Source organism: Dunckerocampus dactyliophorus, chromosome 21 (genome assembly GCF_027744805.1).
Source record: "Dunckerocampus dactyliophorus isolate RoL2022-P2 chromosome 21, RoL_Ddac_1.1, whole genome shotgun sequence".
NCBI classification, from domain to species: Eukaryota; Metazoa; Chordata; class Actinopteri; order Syngnathiformes; family Syngnathidae; genus Dunckerocampus; species Dunckerocampus dactyliophorus.
Genome location: NC_072839.1, coordinates 4,178,912 through 4,199,936, shown reverse-complemented (window position 1 = coordinate 4,199,936; position 21,025 = coordinate 4,178,912). Strand labels below are relative to the sequence as shown.

Genomic DNA, 21,025 nt, shown 5'->3' with positions numbered 1-21,025 from the left:
ATTGCTTTGGTGCATAACAAAATAGGAACACAAAAATGCCTCAGAGCGGATTCCTGCTGCAACAAGTAGGAATGCATTAAGAAGTTCCAAAGTTTGTTTGGACGGCCTTCAGGCGTGCGTACGTATGCAATAACTCGCCGGAGGGAGTCGGAGGAATGTAGAATTTTCATGACGGCAGACACTGCGACATGGCAGAAGCACTCGCAAACAAAAACACACACACACACACACACCTAAGGAGCGCTGTGTGCATGCAGTAAATAACTTCCAGCCAACTTTCTACCTATCGTACATATGGATTTTTCTCTTTCAAAGTGTGATTTAATGAGAGCAGATAGCAAGCACAAGATCCAGACTGTTGACATTAAAACGCCCTCATTAGCATGCAGGGCACACTCATCTGCACATCCATCTCTGACTTACTGAACTGCATCAACTGAAAATAACTTGGATAGCAGAAACTTTTGGAGTCTGAAAGGATGTTTGGCTGGTTGGGTTGACATTATGTGCTCATAAAGGTTGTTGGTATTGTAAAGCAAACCCTTCCAGACCAGTGGTCACCAACCTTTCCCTGGTCTCAGCCAAAAACCAAGACAAAATCTACTTATTGACGTATTTAAAGACAAAAAAGATCAAATTCCTTCTAGCCAAAGGCCTGTATTTCGGTAATGATATAAGCATGAACTGAGGAACTCGGGAGTATGTTTTGTTTAGGTTGCTACATTTTACAAGTTTATTCACATTAGAAGAAAAACAGCACATTTTCCAATTAATAGAACATATGTAGAGCCATTAATAGCCACATGTACAGTGGATGCCTGCACGTTTACAATTCAGCAAAAATCTTTTTTTTTTTTCCACAAGTCTGTCAATAGGCGATGTTTTCGGGGAAAAAAGCATTTCATTCACTGTAAGTTGTTAATTTACAAACTTCACAAACTCGACAAACTTGCATGACCAAAAGTTTGCAGGCGTCACATCAAGTCCCCACATGGTCGAAGATCCAGTGGTTGATCACGATGGACAAGTTGGTGACCCTTATCTCGACAAACTTGCATGACCAAAATTTTGCGGTCGTCACATCAAGTCCCCGCATGGTCAGAGATCTAGTGGTTGATCACGATGGACGGGTTGGTGACCCCTGTTCTAGACAAACTTGCATCCATCCATCCATTCATTTTCTATGCCGTTTATCCTCACTACGGTCGCGGGTATGCTGGAGTCTATCTCAGCTGACTTCGGGCGAGAGGCGGGGTACACCCTGGACTGGTCCCCTGTTCTAGACAAACTTGCTTGACCAAAAGTTTTCAGTAGTCAAGTCCCCACATGGGCAGAGATGTAATTGTTGATCACGATGGACGGGTTGGCGACCCCTGTTCTAGACAAACTTGCATGACCAAAGGTTTGCAGTAGTCAAGTCATTTCAGTTTTATTTATATAGCCTCAATTCACAACAGAAGGTATCCAAGGCACTTTACACACGGAACACCACGCTCCTCATACATTAAAGGGAAACAACTGAACCCCACAAGAGCAAGAACTTTGTGACGGAGGCAAGGAAAAATTCCCCGGGGCAGCTGTCCGTTTCGACCAGTGCTGTGCAACAGTGTCATCATTGTTACTATTAATACTAGAGGTGGATTAAATAATTGAATTATTCTTCATTTAGTTGAATTTTGTCTTGAGACAAAATGGGGTGTGCTACTTGGCTGCAGCAGAGGCGCTGTTGGTTCAGTTTTATGGGAGCGTGTTACGGAACACGGAACATCGTAAACAGAGGACCACCTGTACAGCGGTTTCTGTTAACTGTTCGGTCTTGGCAAAGGTCTGCATTCTTTTTACAGTATATGTTGTATTGCTAATGCTGACCTAAGACTTTTGCACAGTGCTGCATGCAGAATTAAGTGAATAAAGTCAAACTCTTGATGTTGCTATATGGAACAAATATGAGCAACTAGAGTGTGTGTGATTGTGTGGGGTGAAGGTATATAATGCTGCAACCAGGCGCTGTTGTCATAAAGCGCCCAAAATCTGCTCCATTATGAGCTAACTTTACACTCGTGTGGGAGGCTGTGAAAACAGGCGCATAGAGTACATACAAAAAAAAACGCACACACAACTATACTCACTTTTGCATGCTTAATGAAATGATAAAATCAGGACCTCCAAACTCCCACACAAGTACTTGAATTTTGTGCACACATATATATTATTTTCTCAAGGACAGCAACTATCAACAGACGGGGGATGAATGCGACACCCAGTCTCCCACCCAGAGACAAAAAAAAAGGAAGTTTGCGTGTGTTACCTGATGCTGCTCATGCTGCCCGCCTCTGATCCCAGCTTGCATCTCTCCAGCTGGGTGGCAACGATCTGACGCTCGGCCTCAAGTTCCCGGGTCAGGCGCTCAAACTGCCGCTCCTGTCGAGACACACGAAGGAAACGGTAGCGGTTAGATAAAAGCACAAGAAGAAGCTGAGGTTTTTAAAAACAACATGGTGTTCGGTATTAATGGAAATATGCATGAATGGTAGCGGGCTGGGATTATATGTCCTTCTGGAATTGCAGGTCAACTGTTGTACCTGAAATAACAACAAGTTATTTCCAGATTGATTTCGTTCTGTCAGTGACACATTACTGTTAAAATGGTAACTAAGTGGGTCATGGCAAATTACAGGGAAAACATGGCTAGAATGCCAGCTCATGATGATGCCTTTTTCAAATTAGCATACAAAAAAAGATATCAATCTGATACCCTTGGTTGTGACATGAAGGAAAACAGAACCCAGTAATCCCATGTTGATCCAGTTAACTGGTTCCAGGCAACCATGATTAGTGAATTTCCACGAAGTATGATTCCTTATAGTACTTGGAGCATAGACAACCTGTTTGACCTTCTAAATAAGGTTTTTAACATTATTAGAGCCCTCTAGACATAAAATGACACCCCTATAGTCACCTTTACTCTCCTATTACCCAATGCAGTAGACGTAATAAGAGGAAATAAGACATATGACATAAATAAGACTTGTGCACGTGTGTGTTGCCGGTACTCGGAGGACTCAGTGGGGGTGGACAGGAAGTGACGTTGGAGGTTCAGAGTTGAGTTTTATCTTATCAACAGCAGCCCGTGTTAGGGATTATTGTGCCTGTTGTGCGGTCATTCAAACCTGCAATAAAAGCCTGTTGTTCCGGTGATCACATCTGGTGCTTGTGCGTCTCACAGAACATTACAGTGACATTACTGACACCTTACTGACAAGACTAGAATGCTATGACCTATGACCTAAAAACGCCCAAGGTAAATCAAAACTACAATCAAAGCACATGCTATTAAATGGGTTCTAAATATGGTACATTTGATGCATAGACTATTAGACAGGATTAGGAAATGTTTGTCCGTCCATCCATCCATCTTCTATGCCGCTTGTCCTCACTAGTGTCGTGGTTCTGCTGGAGCCTATCCCAGCTGACTTTGGGCGAGACGCGGCGAGGAAACGTTTGTAACTTTTGTTATGTTTGTCCTTTATTTTTGTTTACTTCCGTATCGTTGCTGCCCAGTTTAGACACTTGTGTGGTTGATTGTGTACATTTTGGGTTCGTGCTGCCCTTGTTTCAGGTGTTTGGGAGTGATATTTGATATAGGCCTGTTGAAAATGCAAATAAACACGTAAAGTCTCTGGAAAATACATGTAAATGCAAAGGAAATGGAGCTGGGCACTTAAACCCGCAGTGTAAATTCAGCATAATTTGATTTAGGTTGACACGTCTATCCACTTCCCTCTAATCATACATTTCATACCATCCCACTGTATCCGCAAACTACTTTGTTTAGGTAATGCGGGAAGTGATGCAACGTTTGCCTGCAGCCACAAAGACGGCAAGCGGCAACGCAACATCTGAAATGAAGTGTCATCATTTTATTTCATGATGCCAACGTGATTGGCGGGTGAAAGAAAGTTGGAGGAGCCGCGATTGGTTGAAGACGCTCTAAATGCAAAAATAGCTCTTTAATCCCCTTTGTCGCTTGAATAGTTGAAGCGATTCTCCTGAAAGTGTAGATAAATTTAGTCTAATGAGGATATTTGTGGAATTTCTTCACGGAGCGTGCTATCCCCACTTGGATGTGTTATTTTCAGATGAGTTGCACATCCCCTATTTAGAATACCGTTGGCATGTATAGCACAGAAGAGGGAGGTAATAACAGCAATGCCCTTTAAAAGCTGCTTGAGTGAAAATGTGAGGTTGAACAGCCGATCGTGAGGCTTTCTTTGCATTGCTTTTTCAACACTTTAGTTCAATAAACACTGCACACACTCACATTCCCGCTACATTACTTTTCATACACTATCCTACTTCATTGACCGTCCAGCCTCTTACTTGCAACAATGCAAGTCCAGCCACTGAGGGAAGCAATTTGTCATGTATGTATCATACTTACCTGTTGTGTAATCTATACACAATGTGCTATTGGCTATCTGGGATGATGTCAAAATGAGTGTGTGCCTAGTAGTGAATCACACATGCATGGATCAATAAGTGCAAGTCGTCCACCACACTGACGGTATTGTACAAGTACAACCTGGGCGGACTGTGCGAGCAAAAGCAGAAGTAGGCGCGTGTGTGTGTGCGTGTGTGTGTGCGTGCGTGTGTGTGTGTGTGTGTGTGTGTGCGTGCGTGCATGATCTAAAGAGCGCGTGTGCTGGTTTGATTGGTTTTCAAAACCATTTCAAGCACTGAATGACTTGATCCCCTAGTCGCTATCTCAAGTCTCCAAGCTCAATCCCCTCAACTACTCAACATTACAGCACAATTCATCCCCCCACCCCATCCCGACTCTCACAGGAACCACTTACTCATGAATATGCACACTTCCTTTCACCTACTTTTCCCTCGACTTCCACTTGTGCACACACATGTACCAGTATACCAATATAAAAACATTGTAGCCATTATTTTTCTTTTATTCACACAAAAATAAGACCACCCCTCAGGTGAAACTTGGATATAAGTCAGACTAGTCGGTGTACAGATGGAATAGCAGCATACAGTAAATTGCAAGAGTCGCACTCACACATTAAACACAGATTAAAGTAGAACATGTACACAGTAGGTGCTCACCACTAAAGAATGATAATGTAAGATGAGTGATGAACACACTGAATCTGCGTCACGGTGTAGATCAGGGGTGTCAAACTCCTGGCCCGTGGGCCATTTGCGGCCCGCGGAGTCACATTTTGCGGCCCGTGACTTGTCTTCCAAGGTTACTGTAATACGGCGTGCGACAAGCCAATGTTACTCGTAGGATGCACACATAAGCCTACACTGAACTAAGAGTGAGTGAGTCACGTAAAAACTGTGGTAAAAAAAAACTCCACCCATTTTCTATACCTTGTCTTCATTGGGGTCACGGGTAAGCTGGAGCCTATCCCAGCTGAATGCAGCAAAATATAAACTGAGAAATTATTTATTTATTTGATTCCCTCTATTACTGTATCAAGATATTATTGTTATTGTGAGCCATGTATCGCGTGTCGTATCGTGAGGCACCCCGAGATTCCCGGCCCTACTCCCGATACTTGATGCGGCCCAGCCTCGCTCAGACTCTACCTCCAGCGGCCCCCAGGTAAATTGTGTTTGAGACCCCTGGTGTAGATGTTTCACATCTGCGTCTCAAAGCAACTGTGGTTCGTTCAAGGGCTGCGGAACAAAATGCAAACTCTCAAAGCTTGATGAAAAAATATTTTCAGTGAAGCATAAAGACATAAACGTGAAAACGGGATTTTTTTTTGTGGGATTTTTATTTATTATTATTATTTTATTTATTTTTTAAGAGTGGTACATGCATCCTGTGCATTTGACCAGTAGTTTAATGTAGTTATACATGATTGCCAATTTAGGGTGAATGAGATGTGTTTTGTTTTTTTTATTACATTTATTTAATTTATTGTGCTTTCTCTCAACATGGAAGTTTTTTACCTAAATGTTTTCGTGCTGCTTTAGAAGAAAAATACCAATTAAAAAAATATTATTTGGACTAAAAGTCCACGGCTTTTTAAATACAAGAAAAATACTTAAAAAAAAATTAATGTATTAATTAAATTACCATTGCTGAATTGTGCTTTCTGTCAGCATAAAAGCTTTTTACCAAAATGTTTTAGTGTTGCTTTAAGAAGAAAAATAAAAAATAAAAAACCTAAACATTTTTTGCCAGTAAAAACATCCATCCAACTATTTTCTATGCTGCTTATCCTCATTAGGGTCATGGGGGTATGCTGGAGCCTATCCCAGCTGACTTCGGGCGAGAGGTGGGGTACATCCTGGACCGATCGCCAGCCAATCACAGGGCACATATAGACAAACAACCATTCACACCTATGGACAATTTAGAGGCACCAATGAATCTATCATGCATGTTTTTGGAATGTGGGAGGAAACCGGAGTACCAGGAGAAAACCCACGCACGCACGGGGAGAACATGCAAACTCCACACAGAGATGCTCAACGGACATTCAAACCCAGGTCTTCCCGATCTCCCGACTGTGTGGCCAACATGCTAGCCACTCAGCCACCGTCCGCCCGCCAGTAAAAACAACAACAATATTTAAAAATGTTTAATTAGATTTACTAATTAAATTACCAATACATGAATTTTGCCTCCTCTCAGCATGAAAACATGCACAATGTCCTAGTGTTGCTTTAAAAAATAAATTAATAAAAAATGTACTTTTTCACCAAAAAAACTTTTTCGAAAAAAAAAATAAATAAATAAATTTAAAAATTAAATGTATTAATTAAAAATTACCATCTGATGATATTGTGCTTTCTGTCAGCATGAAAGGTTTTTACCAAAATGTCTACAATAAAAATTAAAAAATGTTTTTTGGACCAAAAATTCACAAACTTGCAGGGCAGGGCAGTGTATGCTGAATCTCGAATTGTACTCCTTTTTGAGAGATGCTGTACTGGTAATGCTTTACCACATGCTGCACAGACAAACAAAGCGTCCACAATTGTTAGCAAGTAACAAGAGTTGCCAAGAAAAAACTAGCAAGTCCAGCCACCCCTGTGATTCACACGAGAGGTGACACTGCTAATTCAAGCTGGGTCTATTATACAGTCATTCTTATGTGTGTTAATTTGTATTTTTATACACCGAGAGGCTCCACTTTGCACCTCTGCTCCTATCCTCAGACTGCTTTGTTGTGTTGTTTGCCACAGCGTCAAATCCTCAAGGTGTTAAAAATGCTAATAGAGCAGAATTATGGAAATTGATTACATATAATGCCTCGGTGTCTTCACAGCCTGCAAAAGTAACCTGGTATGACACCACACCAGTGGCGTGTAGATGATGAAATGATGCACATCCTATTGTTGCATGTATTCACCCTGAGATGGAAAAAAAACCTTCTAGAAAAATGATAATGTACAGTGTCTTTTTTTACCTTGACGCATGCATGCATGGACCGCACTCCCAAATATCCAAAAACGAGTAGGTGCTTTGAAAGTGGATGGCTTGTAAGCGCTGTGCACGTGTGATACGAGAGACATAAGGCAGCAGCTGCAGTCAGCCACAAAAGGTCTCTATGGCAACTGTTGAACCCCATCCATCCCCCAGCATTTTAAATGAGGTCCTGACTGCTCCCAGGTGCAGTCCTTCTTGTGAGCATACCTGCACGCTGCTTGAACTCTCAAGGAGGCTTTGAAGAGTGGGTCCGTGGGGGGGGTTTGGGGGCGATATAAATATTGCACATCAGGTGGATGCTAGCATTTATTCGCTGTAGCTGACAACGCAAGCGGCGGTTTCCTCCATGCTGCAGTTGTTTCCGCTTATGTGGCGCGCAAGTGCAACATCCTTAATTGTGATTACTAAAATGAGACAACAAAAGGTGACAAATTCTTAGAACGCTTTAAACCAACCTCTTGTAACGTGCACAAGCCCTGCACCCTGTCCCTGCGCTCGGATCAAGGTATGCAGACTACCAACGTACATTCGCACAGCCACACTGGCTGGCATCTAGTTGCACTAGCCATTGAGCTAAAACGCCAGACTGTCAACATGACAGTGAGGTTTACACAAGTAGTATTAGACAGTTACACCAGCTGGCATTCGTTTCACTGTCAGAAGCCATTTTATTCTAAGGGCAATTAATTCTAATTAGCTATTCATGGCAGCAAAACACTGTTGCAGCACTGTGTTCCTTAAGAGTGACTATGGAAGAAAAGGGAAATAAAATAGACTTCTCAATGGTTTCAGACCTCCCACTGTGCTTAAAATGAAAACAATCAGGAAATGAGTTATCGTTAAGTGTAAAAGCCAAAAGAGTCAGCTGTGTTCAATGACGCTTTTCTGAGTACTTGCTTTTCCATTGTCAAAAGCAGCGTGTAACAGGTTCTATGAGGTACTAGTTCAAAGACCCGGGCAGTGGGGGTTTCAAGCGTTCAGAGACAATACTGTATGGGTGACGTTTGAGGACACACAGCCAGAAGGGGCCAAAACACACACACTAACGTTAGGCTGCTGCGGTATTATTCTCTTCTTTTACACTTTTTTTACTCTCCTGTCTTTTCTTAAATAAAATATGTCCCCTGACCGTGGCCAACAGGCGGATAAATACAGGAGAAGCTGGCTCTCCTCCATTGCTGGGGTTTGCTAGTATGTCTAGTACCAACTGATGCATTCAGTGCAGCTTGTTTTTTGCAGTTTGGTATTTGTGTCATTTTCCTTATTGGTAATCTCTCGGTTAATTGGTTCGAGACCCGACCGTGATAAGTGAATTTCCGCAAAGTCGAATTCTTTCTTTATAAACTTAATATTTTCAATTTATTATTATTATTTTTTGCTTGAGGTTACATCTCCAAAATAAACCCCCCACATGTGTACCACACGATTCAAATAGCTTTGGGTGTCTTGGCATGTGAGTCTGCCCATCGCCATCTCTGTCCCTCACCCTTGCATATGCTGCTTTCTACATTCATATTTAAGCATGAATAGTCAGCCATTTTCTCAAGAAGCCATCTGCTCACTTAAAAAAAATAACTTTTATAACTATGTCAACATTTATGTAAATGCAAATCAATTTTGGAAATAAGGGCACAACCGGTGCACAACCTCAAGTGTATTAATGCACACTGCACTCACCCACACACCGAGCGATGATGTGCTGTTATCATCTCTGAAAAACAAATTCCAAACTCCATGGTGACTCTGTCTTCATTTTGTGCTTTTAATTTGATGTTGTGCCTATTTGACGTTGTAAACCTCACTTCCTGACACCTTAAAAGTCACCGCCTGACAGCTCAGACTTTTGGCTTGATGGCGAGCACTCTCAACTCTCGCAGTGGACGCTGGTTCGATCCCTGGGCGTGTGCAGGGACATACCAGTCGAGTTTTATACAACATAATGCACAACAAAACCTTGTCAAAACCCTTGTTGTTTTGACTTCAGGCGTATTTCATGTGTTAGGGCCAAACAAGACTGGAAGCAGCGCAGGATAACATCCATGGCCCAGATATCAGAGCTCTGAATGGGATAAATAGCAGCCGTGCCCTCACTTTGTTGCTGTAAAAACAAACAACAATGTGGTTCCGTCTACACTGGAGACAAATGGTCCTGCTTGCCACCATAAAGACGGCGCGGTGTCTGCGCTTGACGCTCTCTGTGTGTGTCTGGAGATAAGGCCCAATCATTATAAAGTGGCCTATGGGTAGCCATTAGCCGCACTGTTTTTGGATGGGAGACAAAAGGCTATCAAACTGAGCTCTGACCTTCTCTTTGAGAAGGGATGCTCTCCTCTTTCTTCCCCTGCCTCTCCATCCACAATCAGCAGAGGAGAAAAAAAATCATAAAGGAGCGTAGAAAGAGGACCGGAAAAGGTCACCCGGCTTGCCTCTGTCAACCCCTGTGCGTTCTGAACGCCCTCCCAGCCCGACTTTCACAAGTCCCCTTCTTTGTGCCCCTCCTCTGCCTTGCACATGTCGCCTCTTTAATGAGCAGTAGAGCGGGTGGGCGGGGCAATACCTGGAGGCGAGGGCAGTGAGGTGACTGTGGTGATGAGAGTCACGCGAGATGATGGCCACGGGGAGGAAACCTGATGCGCCTCTTCCTTGCTGTACATTCAACAAGGGGCGAGAAGAAAGCACCATCACCTTATGACTTCCTTCTCTTTGAACAGCGAGCTTTACCCTTTCCCAACTGTGTGTGGGGGTTTCAATTTCTGTCACTATGTATACTTTTGAAAGTCATCTTCAAGAGTAAGAATGTGTGCACAGCTGTTTTAATATACAGCCCGCTCTCGCTGGAATTTAGTCGGATTTCATGCAAAAACGACTGCACCGTCCTTAAAAAAATATGGCTGACATACTTATATCATCCTACGAGGTTTGAAATTACTGTATTTCCTAAAAAGTGATGTATTTGTTCAACTGCACAGTACCCAGTCTTTACTAGGGTTTGAAATGACCTTACTTCCTCAAATAGTACTGTATTTACTTAACTGCTAGAGTACTAGGTGTTCTTTTAGGGTTTAGGGTTTGAAATCACTGTACAGTCGTCCCTCGTTTATAGCGGTTAATTGGTTAGCGATCATTTCTGCGATATAGGATTCGATGTTAATAAATGGAACATTTTCGTAGTTAGAGCATAGAAGCCTGTTTATGACTTCCTAAATGTGTTTTTTAACATTAGAGCCCTGTAAACATGAAATAACACCCCTACAGTCACCTTTACACCGCTATTATTCATTGTTTACTCCACATTGCAAATCTTATGCTGCAGGGAGTCGAGACTAGCTAGCAAGCTAACGACCGAGCGAGCTAACCAGTTAGCCTCAAATGTACTTCTTCTAAACTTAAGAAGCCAAAAACTTACCACTTCCACACGAGATGGGAGGATAACTTTTTTTCACTCTATCATGTGGGACATGCCATGGCTGACTTCATGACTTCATGCCGTGTTAGGGTAATGTAACGTAAGGTAATGAATGTCTCAATGTTTTGTGTCATTACTGCCGCCTAGTGACCAGAATACGACATATCACTTGTATTTCAATATGTTTTGACTAATATTAGACCATAGGCTACCAATATATACCACAAAACAGTCATTTCTAAACCATATCATAAAACATGATGAAAGTGGAACATATGTTTTTAAAATAAATATAAAAAATAACAGAATTATTTTGAAATGAATAAATAAAATACAATTCTTGATTCTCTTCTGTGGTTAATCCTGCAACTCAAGTCGGAACACAGTAAATGATTTCTTAGTTAAAAGAAAAGAAAAGAAAACAAAGCAAAATGCAAAGCAATGCAATCCAGTGGCTTGAAAAGGTCACACCATAAATATACATGTTTATATTTTGAAACTTGTAATGTTACATTTTAATTTCATGGTGGTGAATGTGCTGGTCACACTTTTCCAAAAAGCGTCAGTTTCCGGGTCTTGTGATTGTTAGCAACTGAGACGTTAAGTGGTTGTTGCCTATTGTTCAGTGGAGCGTAAACGCTTTATACCACCTGTCCTCCACTCCTGTCTCCTTGTCAATCACATCTCCACATTTGGTGACCCTCGACGTGAGTAATATGTCGACCGACAACGGCGACAACACCGCAGCCGTACCAGCGCGGCTCAATGCTAACAAGGCAGGTAACTCCGGTGCTATCTATGCCTGACATTTGGCAACGCAGCACATGGATGTGGTTTCAACACATCAAAACCCAGTTCCGACTTCGAGGAACAACAAAGGACATTGCAAAGTATTCCACGTAGTGGCCGCGTTGGACCGCCACACTCTCATACCGCAGGGACGGCGTGCCACTAAAGTTTAGTGGTTTTAAAACCGTGACTTTTTCATTCCGTACATGATAAAGTATACCTTGAAACCAGTAACCGGCCCATGGCAACTTTGAAAAATTCAAAGCCAGCCAAACATGCTGACAGCCTACTTATGTAAAACGTTGGTGTTTATTCTCTGTTGAAATGTAGGGAAAACATCTCGACACTGAACTGAAGCACGCACGGCTTCAACTAACAATTATTTTCTCAGTCGATTAACCTGAAGCTTGTTGCTTCGATTCATCGAGTAATCGGTTTGCCCCTTGAGGGACCAAATCAATATGAATCAATCACAAACAGTTAGTGGTTTGGTCCGCAGCATATCGGAAAAGCGGCAAAAATGTCCATCACTGTTTTCCAAAGTCAAAGCTGATGTGTGTGAATATCTTGTTTTGCCTAAAACACAAAGGATGACTAATGAAATTACAAAATATTCACATTTGAAAGCGGAAGTCAGAGGATATTTACATTTTTAAATAAAAAAACAATGAATCAAATACCAAAATAGTTGTTGATTAATTGCATAATCAATTAATCATTGATTAACTGTTGTAGATTTTGTAGTAACATCAGAAAATACAACCCAGTAGGCAAAAATAAATGGCCATCCCCAAGGGACGGCCATTTATCCCTTCCCATTTCCCAGGTGTTGAGGAGTATACAGTAGTTCCGGTGTAAAATCTTATATTTGCAGTCCAAAGAAATTGTGCTTCCTGACAGGGAAGCTGAAATAGCTTCCTTTTTTAAAAAAAAAAAAAAAAAAAAAAGTAAGCGACTTTGGGCTGTGAGCGGATTCACTGATGTATACAAATACCGACTTTGCAAAAATCCTCGTCGAGAAACCTGTCAGTTGTGTTTTGGGGATAGCGGTTGCGTATTTAACTCTGAGGGGCTGTTCCAGAAAACAGCCTTAGAGCACATGTTTGAAATAGATGGAGCTTCATCACATTTCGGTGAGGGGGGGGGACGGCGGTGATGCGCAGCGACGACTTCATGCCTCTCCGCTTTAAATTCCGTCTCATGAGGAGGACAGCTTTGAAGCCATTTATAGCATTTGAAATATATGATTTCATTCCGCCACTTCTGGCAGTTGACAACAGCATGGCGCCTTTGCGCAAGTCCACGCCACTTCGACTTCAGACGGCTTCAACTAATAAGTGTTTTTGTCCGATGCGTCAAATCGGAACGCACCTTTACAAAGGCGTCGATCTGAGATGGAAGACTGCTAGCAGCTGGCCCATAACACTTTTATATGCATTATAAATATTCAGCACACAAACACGCAAATACTCTGACAGATCTCCCCCTCGTTAAATTATTTAGGAGCTCGGTGGGCAAAATGAAAACATCTCTCTTTGTCTCTGATTTCGCTCTACACTGTCTCATCCATGTTCCCACCGCCTTTTTATTGCGTGTGTGTGTGTGTGTGTGTGTGTGTGTGTGTGTGTGTGTGTGTGTACAGTTACATGCATTTGAAACCATGAGTCTTGCGAAAAACGATACACACGCACACTCAGCTTTCCCCGCCTTTAGGGCGGCTTTTGTGTAACTTCTTACTATCCTATAAAAATGTAAATGCTTGGGACTTTAAGATGGCTTTTAGCTTTAAAAGTGGCTTCTTTTTTTGTATAGTCAGTAAAAGCTCAGCTAAAAGAGATGGTGATGCAACTCGGCTATTTGGGGAAAATTCTGGGTGTTAAACACACAAAAAAAACCTTCAACCTGTCCTGTAATAAATAGAATTATTCAATGCTTCTATGCATGTGGGTGGTAATTATCTGACTAACATATGCTTCAAAATGCTTATAGTGCGTGAGACGATCATCTGAAAATGTTTACAATCGGTGCTACAGCATTAGAATTATGGGCCTGCAAGCAAAGCACAGCAGCCAATATTATTCCTCACACTTATTACTTATTAATAACGCAGCAACAGGAAAGCCCTTTCACAATTTAAGCGGGAATTTTCCTACTTGATTAGTATTATATCTTATTCTGTCGCAACTGTGCAAAGAAACAAGGTCTTGAAGAACGGTCTTGATCGGAGGCAGTCGTCTATTTATCTTGCGTAACATTCTGTGCAACTGTGGCGGCGTAATTGATGGAGTTGAAAACAGGAACCCCTCCTCAGGCCAAGTGTGAAGAACCCCAAAACGGTCATTTCAATGGGTGTTAGAGCCCCATTTATATTAGGTGACATCTTGTGTAACCATGCCGACGTAATTGACGACCAAAGTTGAAAATGGTTAACCCTTGAGTAACGAAGTTGTGCTTTTTACGCTTATGTCCGAAAACCGTCCCGGTCAATGTGAGAGAATCCAATATTTATTTTTTACTTTCACACCGTTGAATCTTTTCAACAATTTCAGGCCCAACCATGGACATTTCTTCAATTATTATTATTTTTTTTATGTTTTCAATTTTGTTTTTCTTCAATAGAAAGAGTCTTAACCTGGTCAACAATAAAGCCTAATACATTCTTATTTTTGGAGCAGAGACTTTTTAAACTTCAAAAAATGTGGTTAGGGTTAGGACCAAATCAGTCCCGAGGGTAGGGAGAGTGTGTGTGTGTGTGTGTGTGTGTGTGTGTGTGTGTGTGTGTGTGTGTATTCTATACATCTTTTAAGAACCATAAAAATCAAATGAGCCGAATACACACGCTTTGGTCTCCAATGTGCCTCAAGGATCATGAATTGCCATCCACTCTTCAGACCATACTGTGCATATAACACGCTGGCAACCTGCAAGGATACAACGCTGGGCTAAAGGTAAGCAACAGGCAGACTCATATTGTACAATATTGTTTGCCAACCGAGACTGCTTATTTGACTGATGATACAGGTAAAACTTCAGAATAAGTGTCTTAGGCATAGCTGTTTACCCCATTCATGCTCAATTTATATTTCATTTGCCTGCATATACATGTGAAAAACAGTCCTCTGCATTGCGAATATCATCTCAGTCATTTACCTCGCTTATCCATCCCTTAAAAGCCGTTTGCATGCGTGATTGAACGAGCGCGTTGGTGAGGTGCTTTAGTGATTAACTCATCTGTGATTAACTGTCTCCAGTAACAGATTGTCTGGATTTCACATGCGGGGCACGGAACAACTCTTTCTTCAGAAATGCAGCGGGAAAGTTTCCGTGTATTTCACTTGTGTGATGGATTATCTCATTTATGTGTATTACATAAGAGCTCATTCAATACCAGATATGGGAGAATATAATCACAAGCTGAACATTCGGTGCACTGCTGTTTGCTATGGTGGAGAAATACACAGCATGATGCCATGAGGACCCACAAATATACAAGACAACCACTTTTTCAAAAGCCATTTTTGGAAAAATATTGTTATGTTATGTGCTTAATTGATAACCGTTATTTTAAAACTGGCAACACAACTCATCTTCTGTTGTTTGCCAACTTTTAAGACACTTTTTCCAAGTGGGTGTCTGTGTCGCGGCTGCATCATTCCAGGCTGCATCACTGGTGTGTGTGAGTGACAGGAAGAAAAGCTCTGACACGCACGGTCAGTCAGAGCATGTACAAATCTCTTGATCCCAGGTGTAAGAAGTTTATTTCTGGGGAAAAATGCCATCTTATACACACGTCAATGCAAAACGTTGAGGTATTTCTGCTCTCACGTAGCTCAGCAATCACATCTATGAGTTAGCTGTTTGCAGCTTACTACCAGTGTTGCCAGGTCTTGAGAGAGAAAACAACCCTAAAACAAGCCCAATAAGCAACCTACCGCATTGTGGTGTTGTTACTACGTATTACGGTATTGCAACAGTACAGGTAACCCACGGTACAGTCCGCACCTCGGTATTTGGGCTACAATTTGCGCAAAAAAAACAACAACTTTTGTCTCCCCAAATTCTCTCAGTACTATTGAATTATTTTCGAAATGAAGCAGGTCAATGAAATAATATCCTGGCAAAAAAAAATCCCAATAAATACAATTTTCAAATGAAAAAAACAACAAATATTGATATAGCATACAGAGAAATAAAAGGATGTGGGGGCCACTTTGAAGTGTACTGACATTAAAGATGCTGAAACCAATGTAGGTCAGTATATTCTACTGTAAGCTACATAAGTTTTGTGTTAGAGGTGACAAAGCAAATTAGTGTAATATCTAATAATATAGCTCATTGGAAAGAACAAAGAACAAGCTATGGGCCGAAAATGGCCCCCAGGATGCACTTTGGTTTGCAGTCTTTCTTTTTAGGAAGGCAACAGTAAGAGTTTTATTTTTAGTAAAGTTCCTTTCCTGAAGTGCAGCATTAATAGCAGCGTGCAGAACCGTGGTAATCTCTACTGAACAATGACAGCACACTGCTTTCATCTTACGCACTCATCTTTGTTTACAGAGGTGTTCAGAAGTGTTCAAAACCAGGTGCACCGCACCTCAACATCGCGTTGACGCTGAATGCCTCTGCTTTTCACCCACTTTTAAGCAGGCTGTCCCTCACTTGAAATATGTACAGAGAGGGAAATTGGACATTATGCTGCAGGGAGGGCACACACATACACGCACAAACACACATAGTGGAAAATGTATTGAAAGACCGCGGTACACAATTTTACCACTAAGAGGTATACATACAGTATGTACGTATATCAATACCGTATATGTACTATATAAGCAACAGCAAAACTATACTGAACACAAACAAAAACTTTGAATAACTTGAATTATTAGAATGAAATCTTAAAGTGGCTATTTTTAGCTCATTATTTTGCTTTGTCTTTGGGCTGTGAAACCGATGTTAATCCAAAAAGAAAAGTGCCATTCCGTGCTTCTCTGTATTAACATGCTGAATTAAACCTGCATGGTGAGCACATATCTCATCTCACACTCGCAGCAGATCGGCAGAACACCTTTGGGGCATCTCTCACCTGACGTCGAAAGCAGTCCTTCAACGCTCTCGTTCTCCCACTTTTATTATATTTTCCCCACTGTCGCTCATTCTCACTTTGCCTCATCATCACTCATTTCTCTGTCCCTCTGGGCTCTGGCATAAACGTGTTTGGGGGCGTGCCAAGTCGACGCGGGCGGGTGTGATAACTAGGAAATGGGGGCGTGGCAAGGACAAACCACTTTCCACACGTGTTCGGGGAGCTTGGTGGTCATCGGGGAGGATTCACACAGTCGGCGAAGCGAGCTCAAATACAGTATAACTACAAAAAAAGAAGCCCAATTATTAGAAGTGGACCTGGCAACACTGCCTACTACATAGTGCAGGTGTACCTAATGAAGTGCATATCATATATATTTTTTTATCTCTATTCAGGAAAGTCAGAGCTAAATGTGCTAAATCCAGTTTGAGCCTTTAAGTGATGCATTCTCTCGTTTGCAGTCAGCCTAGTTGTCATGTCAAAGCGCCAAGGAATTAAATTTTTGTTTCATTTGACGAATGATCCATCGATAGCTCTTTACCTAATAGACAGGCTCATCACACTAAGTCACACATTCGTCTCCAGCAACCATGATAAATTAGCAAAAAATGACGTGAAAGGTACTTAACTGTCTGACACCACACATCGATTGATGTGAAATGCTATATGGAGCAACAAAAGCCGCAGAAATTGTCAGTCGTGAAAAGAAGAGCAGTACTGAAAAAAAAAAAAAAAAACGTCGAAAAGGTCTTCTCAAGGTCAAGACACTTGAGCAAGGGAATTGGGTTTCCAAAAGGTTCAAGAAATCCCTGCACTGGATTGGGGTGAGTTATCGATCAGAGCCCATTGTCTCTCTGTGATACTGCAGGGTGAGGGGGGGAAGGGGGCGTCCTCGTGCAGATGGACATTCGCGTTGCACAGCGGCGTCACGGTTCATGCTCACCAAGTATGGATTTGGCCACAGACAAAATGTCATTTGGAAAATGTCACCGCCTAAATGCCATGGAGGCTTTGTATGTGTCCAGTTGTGTGTCTGTGTGCATGCTCGCACATACCATCACAGCTGCACCCGGGGAGGAAGAGGTAGACGAGGTAGGTAGGCAGGTAAGCGTTTCTAGGAAGGTATGACAGATGGGTAGGTGCTTAGTAGGAAATATACATGATAGGAAAGGTAGATGTATAGGAAAGTACAGTAGATAGGTATGATAGATGGTAAGTAGGTGCCTAGTAGGGTGACAGGGAAGTTAGGCGGTGGCTGAATAGGTAAGCGGGTGTTTGGATGGGTGGGTAGGAAAATAGGTGAGAACATACAGTACCTACCTGGTTGCCTGTCTACCTTCCAACCCATCCATACACCTTCGTATCCACAGCATATCACCAGCCCACCTTGACACCTTCCTACCTATTGATGCTACCCAGCCATCCAAACACCTTCCTGCTGACCAACAGTATGTAACACACCTACAAGGTGCAGACAGCTACGGAGGTGTTGGATGAGTGGGTAGATTGATAGGTAGGCAGACAGTTTTGTAGGCAGGCTGGTGTCTTGGTGTTAGCGGGACAGGTAGCTCAGCTGGGTTGGTAGGATGGGTAGATTGCTTGTTGTTTAGACTAGAGATCGATCGACAGTTTTTTTTCTGGGCCGATACCAATTTTTAGTCGTCAAGGAGGCCAATAACCGATATTTGCAGCTGATATTCATTTGCAGTCAAAGTGAAAATATTGGCGACAAAAATGTTTTAAAAAGTTTTATATAATTAAATACATGGTTGGAAAGAAACGTTTTAATAATAAACTATGATGGATTCCATATTACTATGGGTGAAAAAATAATGCAAAGGTTTGTGCTTGTGCTTAAAGACGACGTAGCCACCGATGCATTTCCAATATGTAAGACATTTTGTGGCGACATTTTGTGACAGTATGTGGCGCTCTTATTTTGAAGGCCAGTAATGTGTTGTGTGTGTTGAGAATGTGTCTCGACAGTTAAGACAGCAGGGTGCAAGAAGAAATGTGGCTCCTGTTCTTATTTCACTCAGAACTTGCACAATGTCAGCGGCTATCGTAAAACTCGGTCACATGGTGTCAACACGCTCATACAGCCGCGCGAGCATGATGTGCAAAACTAAGCTAACCGAGGTGGCTTCATTCACTCTCTGCAAGAGAGAAGTTCCAACGTTTTTTTTGCCAACTTTCGCCGGAAAGTTAGTAAGGTAGGTAGAAAAGAAATAGGTGGCTAATTAGGTTAATACAGTGTTTGAATGGGAAAGTATGATTTTGGTGGGTTGATACTATGAGATAAGTAATGAGAGTGTGTTTTAACCACTATTTTAAAAAATGTTTTAGCACATTGAAATTCATGATTCCCGGTTTATTCATTCGGCAAGGGGTGGCGGTGTGGCCTGAAGATTGGAATCAGAGGTCCTCTTTTGAATTCAGCAGACTAGCTGGGGGAAATCACGTTGCGGAAAAGCGAATATGTAAACACGTGTCTCAACATTCACCGGCAGAGCACCTTTGAGATTAGTGCACTTGGCTTTACCTAAAAGGCCCTGGTTGCTTGTATATGTGGAAGCAGAGCCGGGCGAGGATGCAGGGCGATCCGAAAAAAGACAAGAACACCGTTAACAAAACAGGATGAAAATAAATAGTCCCACCGCATGGTGTGGCAGGGGACCCTGGGGGCGCCCCAAAGGTCATTCATCCACTGGCAATCACAAGCACTTGTTTTGATAGATTAGCTTGGTTTGCATGTGCCTGCACACACGCACACACACACATGCAGCCAAGTACACTCAAGCAAACATAAAAACACAAGGCTTTCTTCTATTGAGAGGCGCTCAAGCAACAAATATAGACTTTGAGCCTACTTGAATGGGGTTGTTAACTTGTCTACGGTATAAAAACAGGACTTTGCTAGGTTTGGTTAAGATATTGAAAGAGGAAACAGGAACAGATGACAAACAGTTATGGAAATGTGTCCTTAAGGCGGAGAAAATGAAGACCATACACATACATCGGAGTGTTAGCTCTGAAAAGATGAGGTCACAGACTATGTAGGTTGATGATGTGTGTGCAAGTATCTATAATCCTCAAGGTAACCATGAGCTCCAGGCCTGGTTTTGCCCTCTGAGTCACCCTCATCCTGGCTAAACTGTCCATTGCAAGCATACTGGATGTATTTCAAACCTCTGCATGTTTGCTGTGTCAGATGAGAGCATCCAAGTGAGTGTGTGTGCGTGTGTGTGTCAGACACATATTGCAGGTCCCCAAACCTAAACAGGAGCGACAAGCATGACAACGATAGAATCGCAGACGGGCCCTTCGGCGCAGCTTTCTATGATCGGTAAAGGGCTTAACAAGCATCTCTGCCAGATCCTTTCTTTAGAGTTCATTCACACTGTTTAAATAAAGCATTCACAATTTTAAAAAAAACAGGCTGTGTCTGTGTGGGGCCCTTTCATTGTGTCAACACAGTGCAGCGCGATGTGAAAGACAACATTTCAGATAATTATCCATAGATCATGCGTTTAAATTAACTGCCTCTTTTGTCAACGTGTGGATTACATGACTGTGGCAAGTGTGAATATTCATCATGGCGTTCAATGCCGAGCAGTAATTAGACTAAGCAGCCGCACGACGAATCAACAAACAAATGTCAATGGGAAGTCTGTACAGGGGTTTTGCTCTTAGTTTTTTTTCCAATTGCAGTTATCCTTTTGTGTTTAGGGCGAGTAATATGTTTATATTTATTTATTTATTTTCATGTAGAAATAAAATAAACATAATAAAATAAATGTATTGAAATTCTAGTATCCATACTATATAAATACATAATAAAATAGATTTAAAACAAGCAAAATATATCAACTATATAAAAATGTACACAATCTTTAAGACTGCTTATTTTTGTATTACATTAGATCTATCTGGTTTTCCTCCCATTTGCTTCTTGTAAAATGTCTGGGTACTATACAATAATAATAATAATAATAATCATAATAATAATAATAATAATAATAGACATTATTGTTATAATTAAAAATACCAATTAAATGGTAGTATTAATTATTATTAATTATTATTATTATTGTTATTTTGTCTTCCAAGGTGCCTAAGAATGCTATTTTACCAAAAATTACACTGTCCTCTGTATTCTAAAACGGTGAAAATTAGTTTTTAATATGCTAAATGGGGAACGGTTGTTTGCAGTGACGCTATGCTGTGCTGTATTGCCACTCACCCCCCTTTCAATCAGACTAATTAAAACACAAGAGATTTC

The 21,025-nt window shown here is 41.6% G+C and overlaps 1 protein-coding gene across 9 annotated transcripts in view; it reads right to left on the bottom strand.

The window, feature by feature from the left end:
• The window catches only part of ctnnd2a (catenin (cadherin-associated protein), delta 2a), a 245,352-nt gene that overhangs the window by 167,788 nt on the left and 56,539 nt on the right, over positions 1-21,025 (bottom strand). For 8 of the 9 annotated variants that reach the window (XM_054765059.1, XM_054765060.1, XM_054765061.1 and 5 more), the window contains exon 3: positions 2,309-2,421. In XM_054765059.1, the coding sequence (XP_054621034.1) occupies positions 2,309-2,421 (113 nt within the window). Of the gene's footprint in view, positions 1-2,308; positions 2,422-10,022; positions 10,186-21,025 lie in introns of those variants that run through there. The other variant, XM_054765058.1, reaches the window with a different exon arrangement.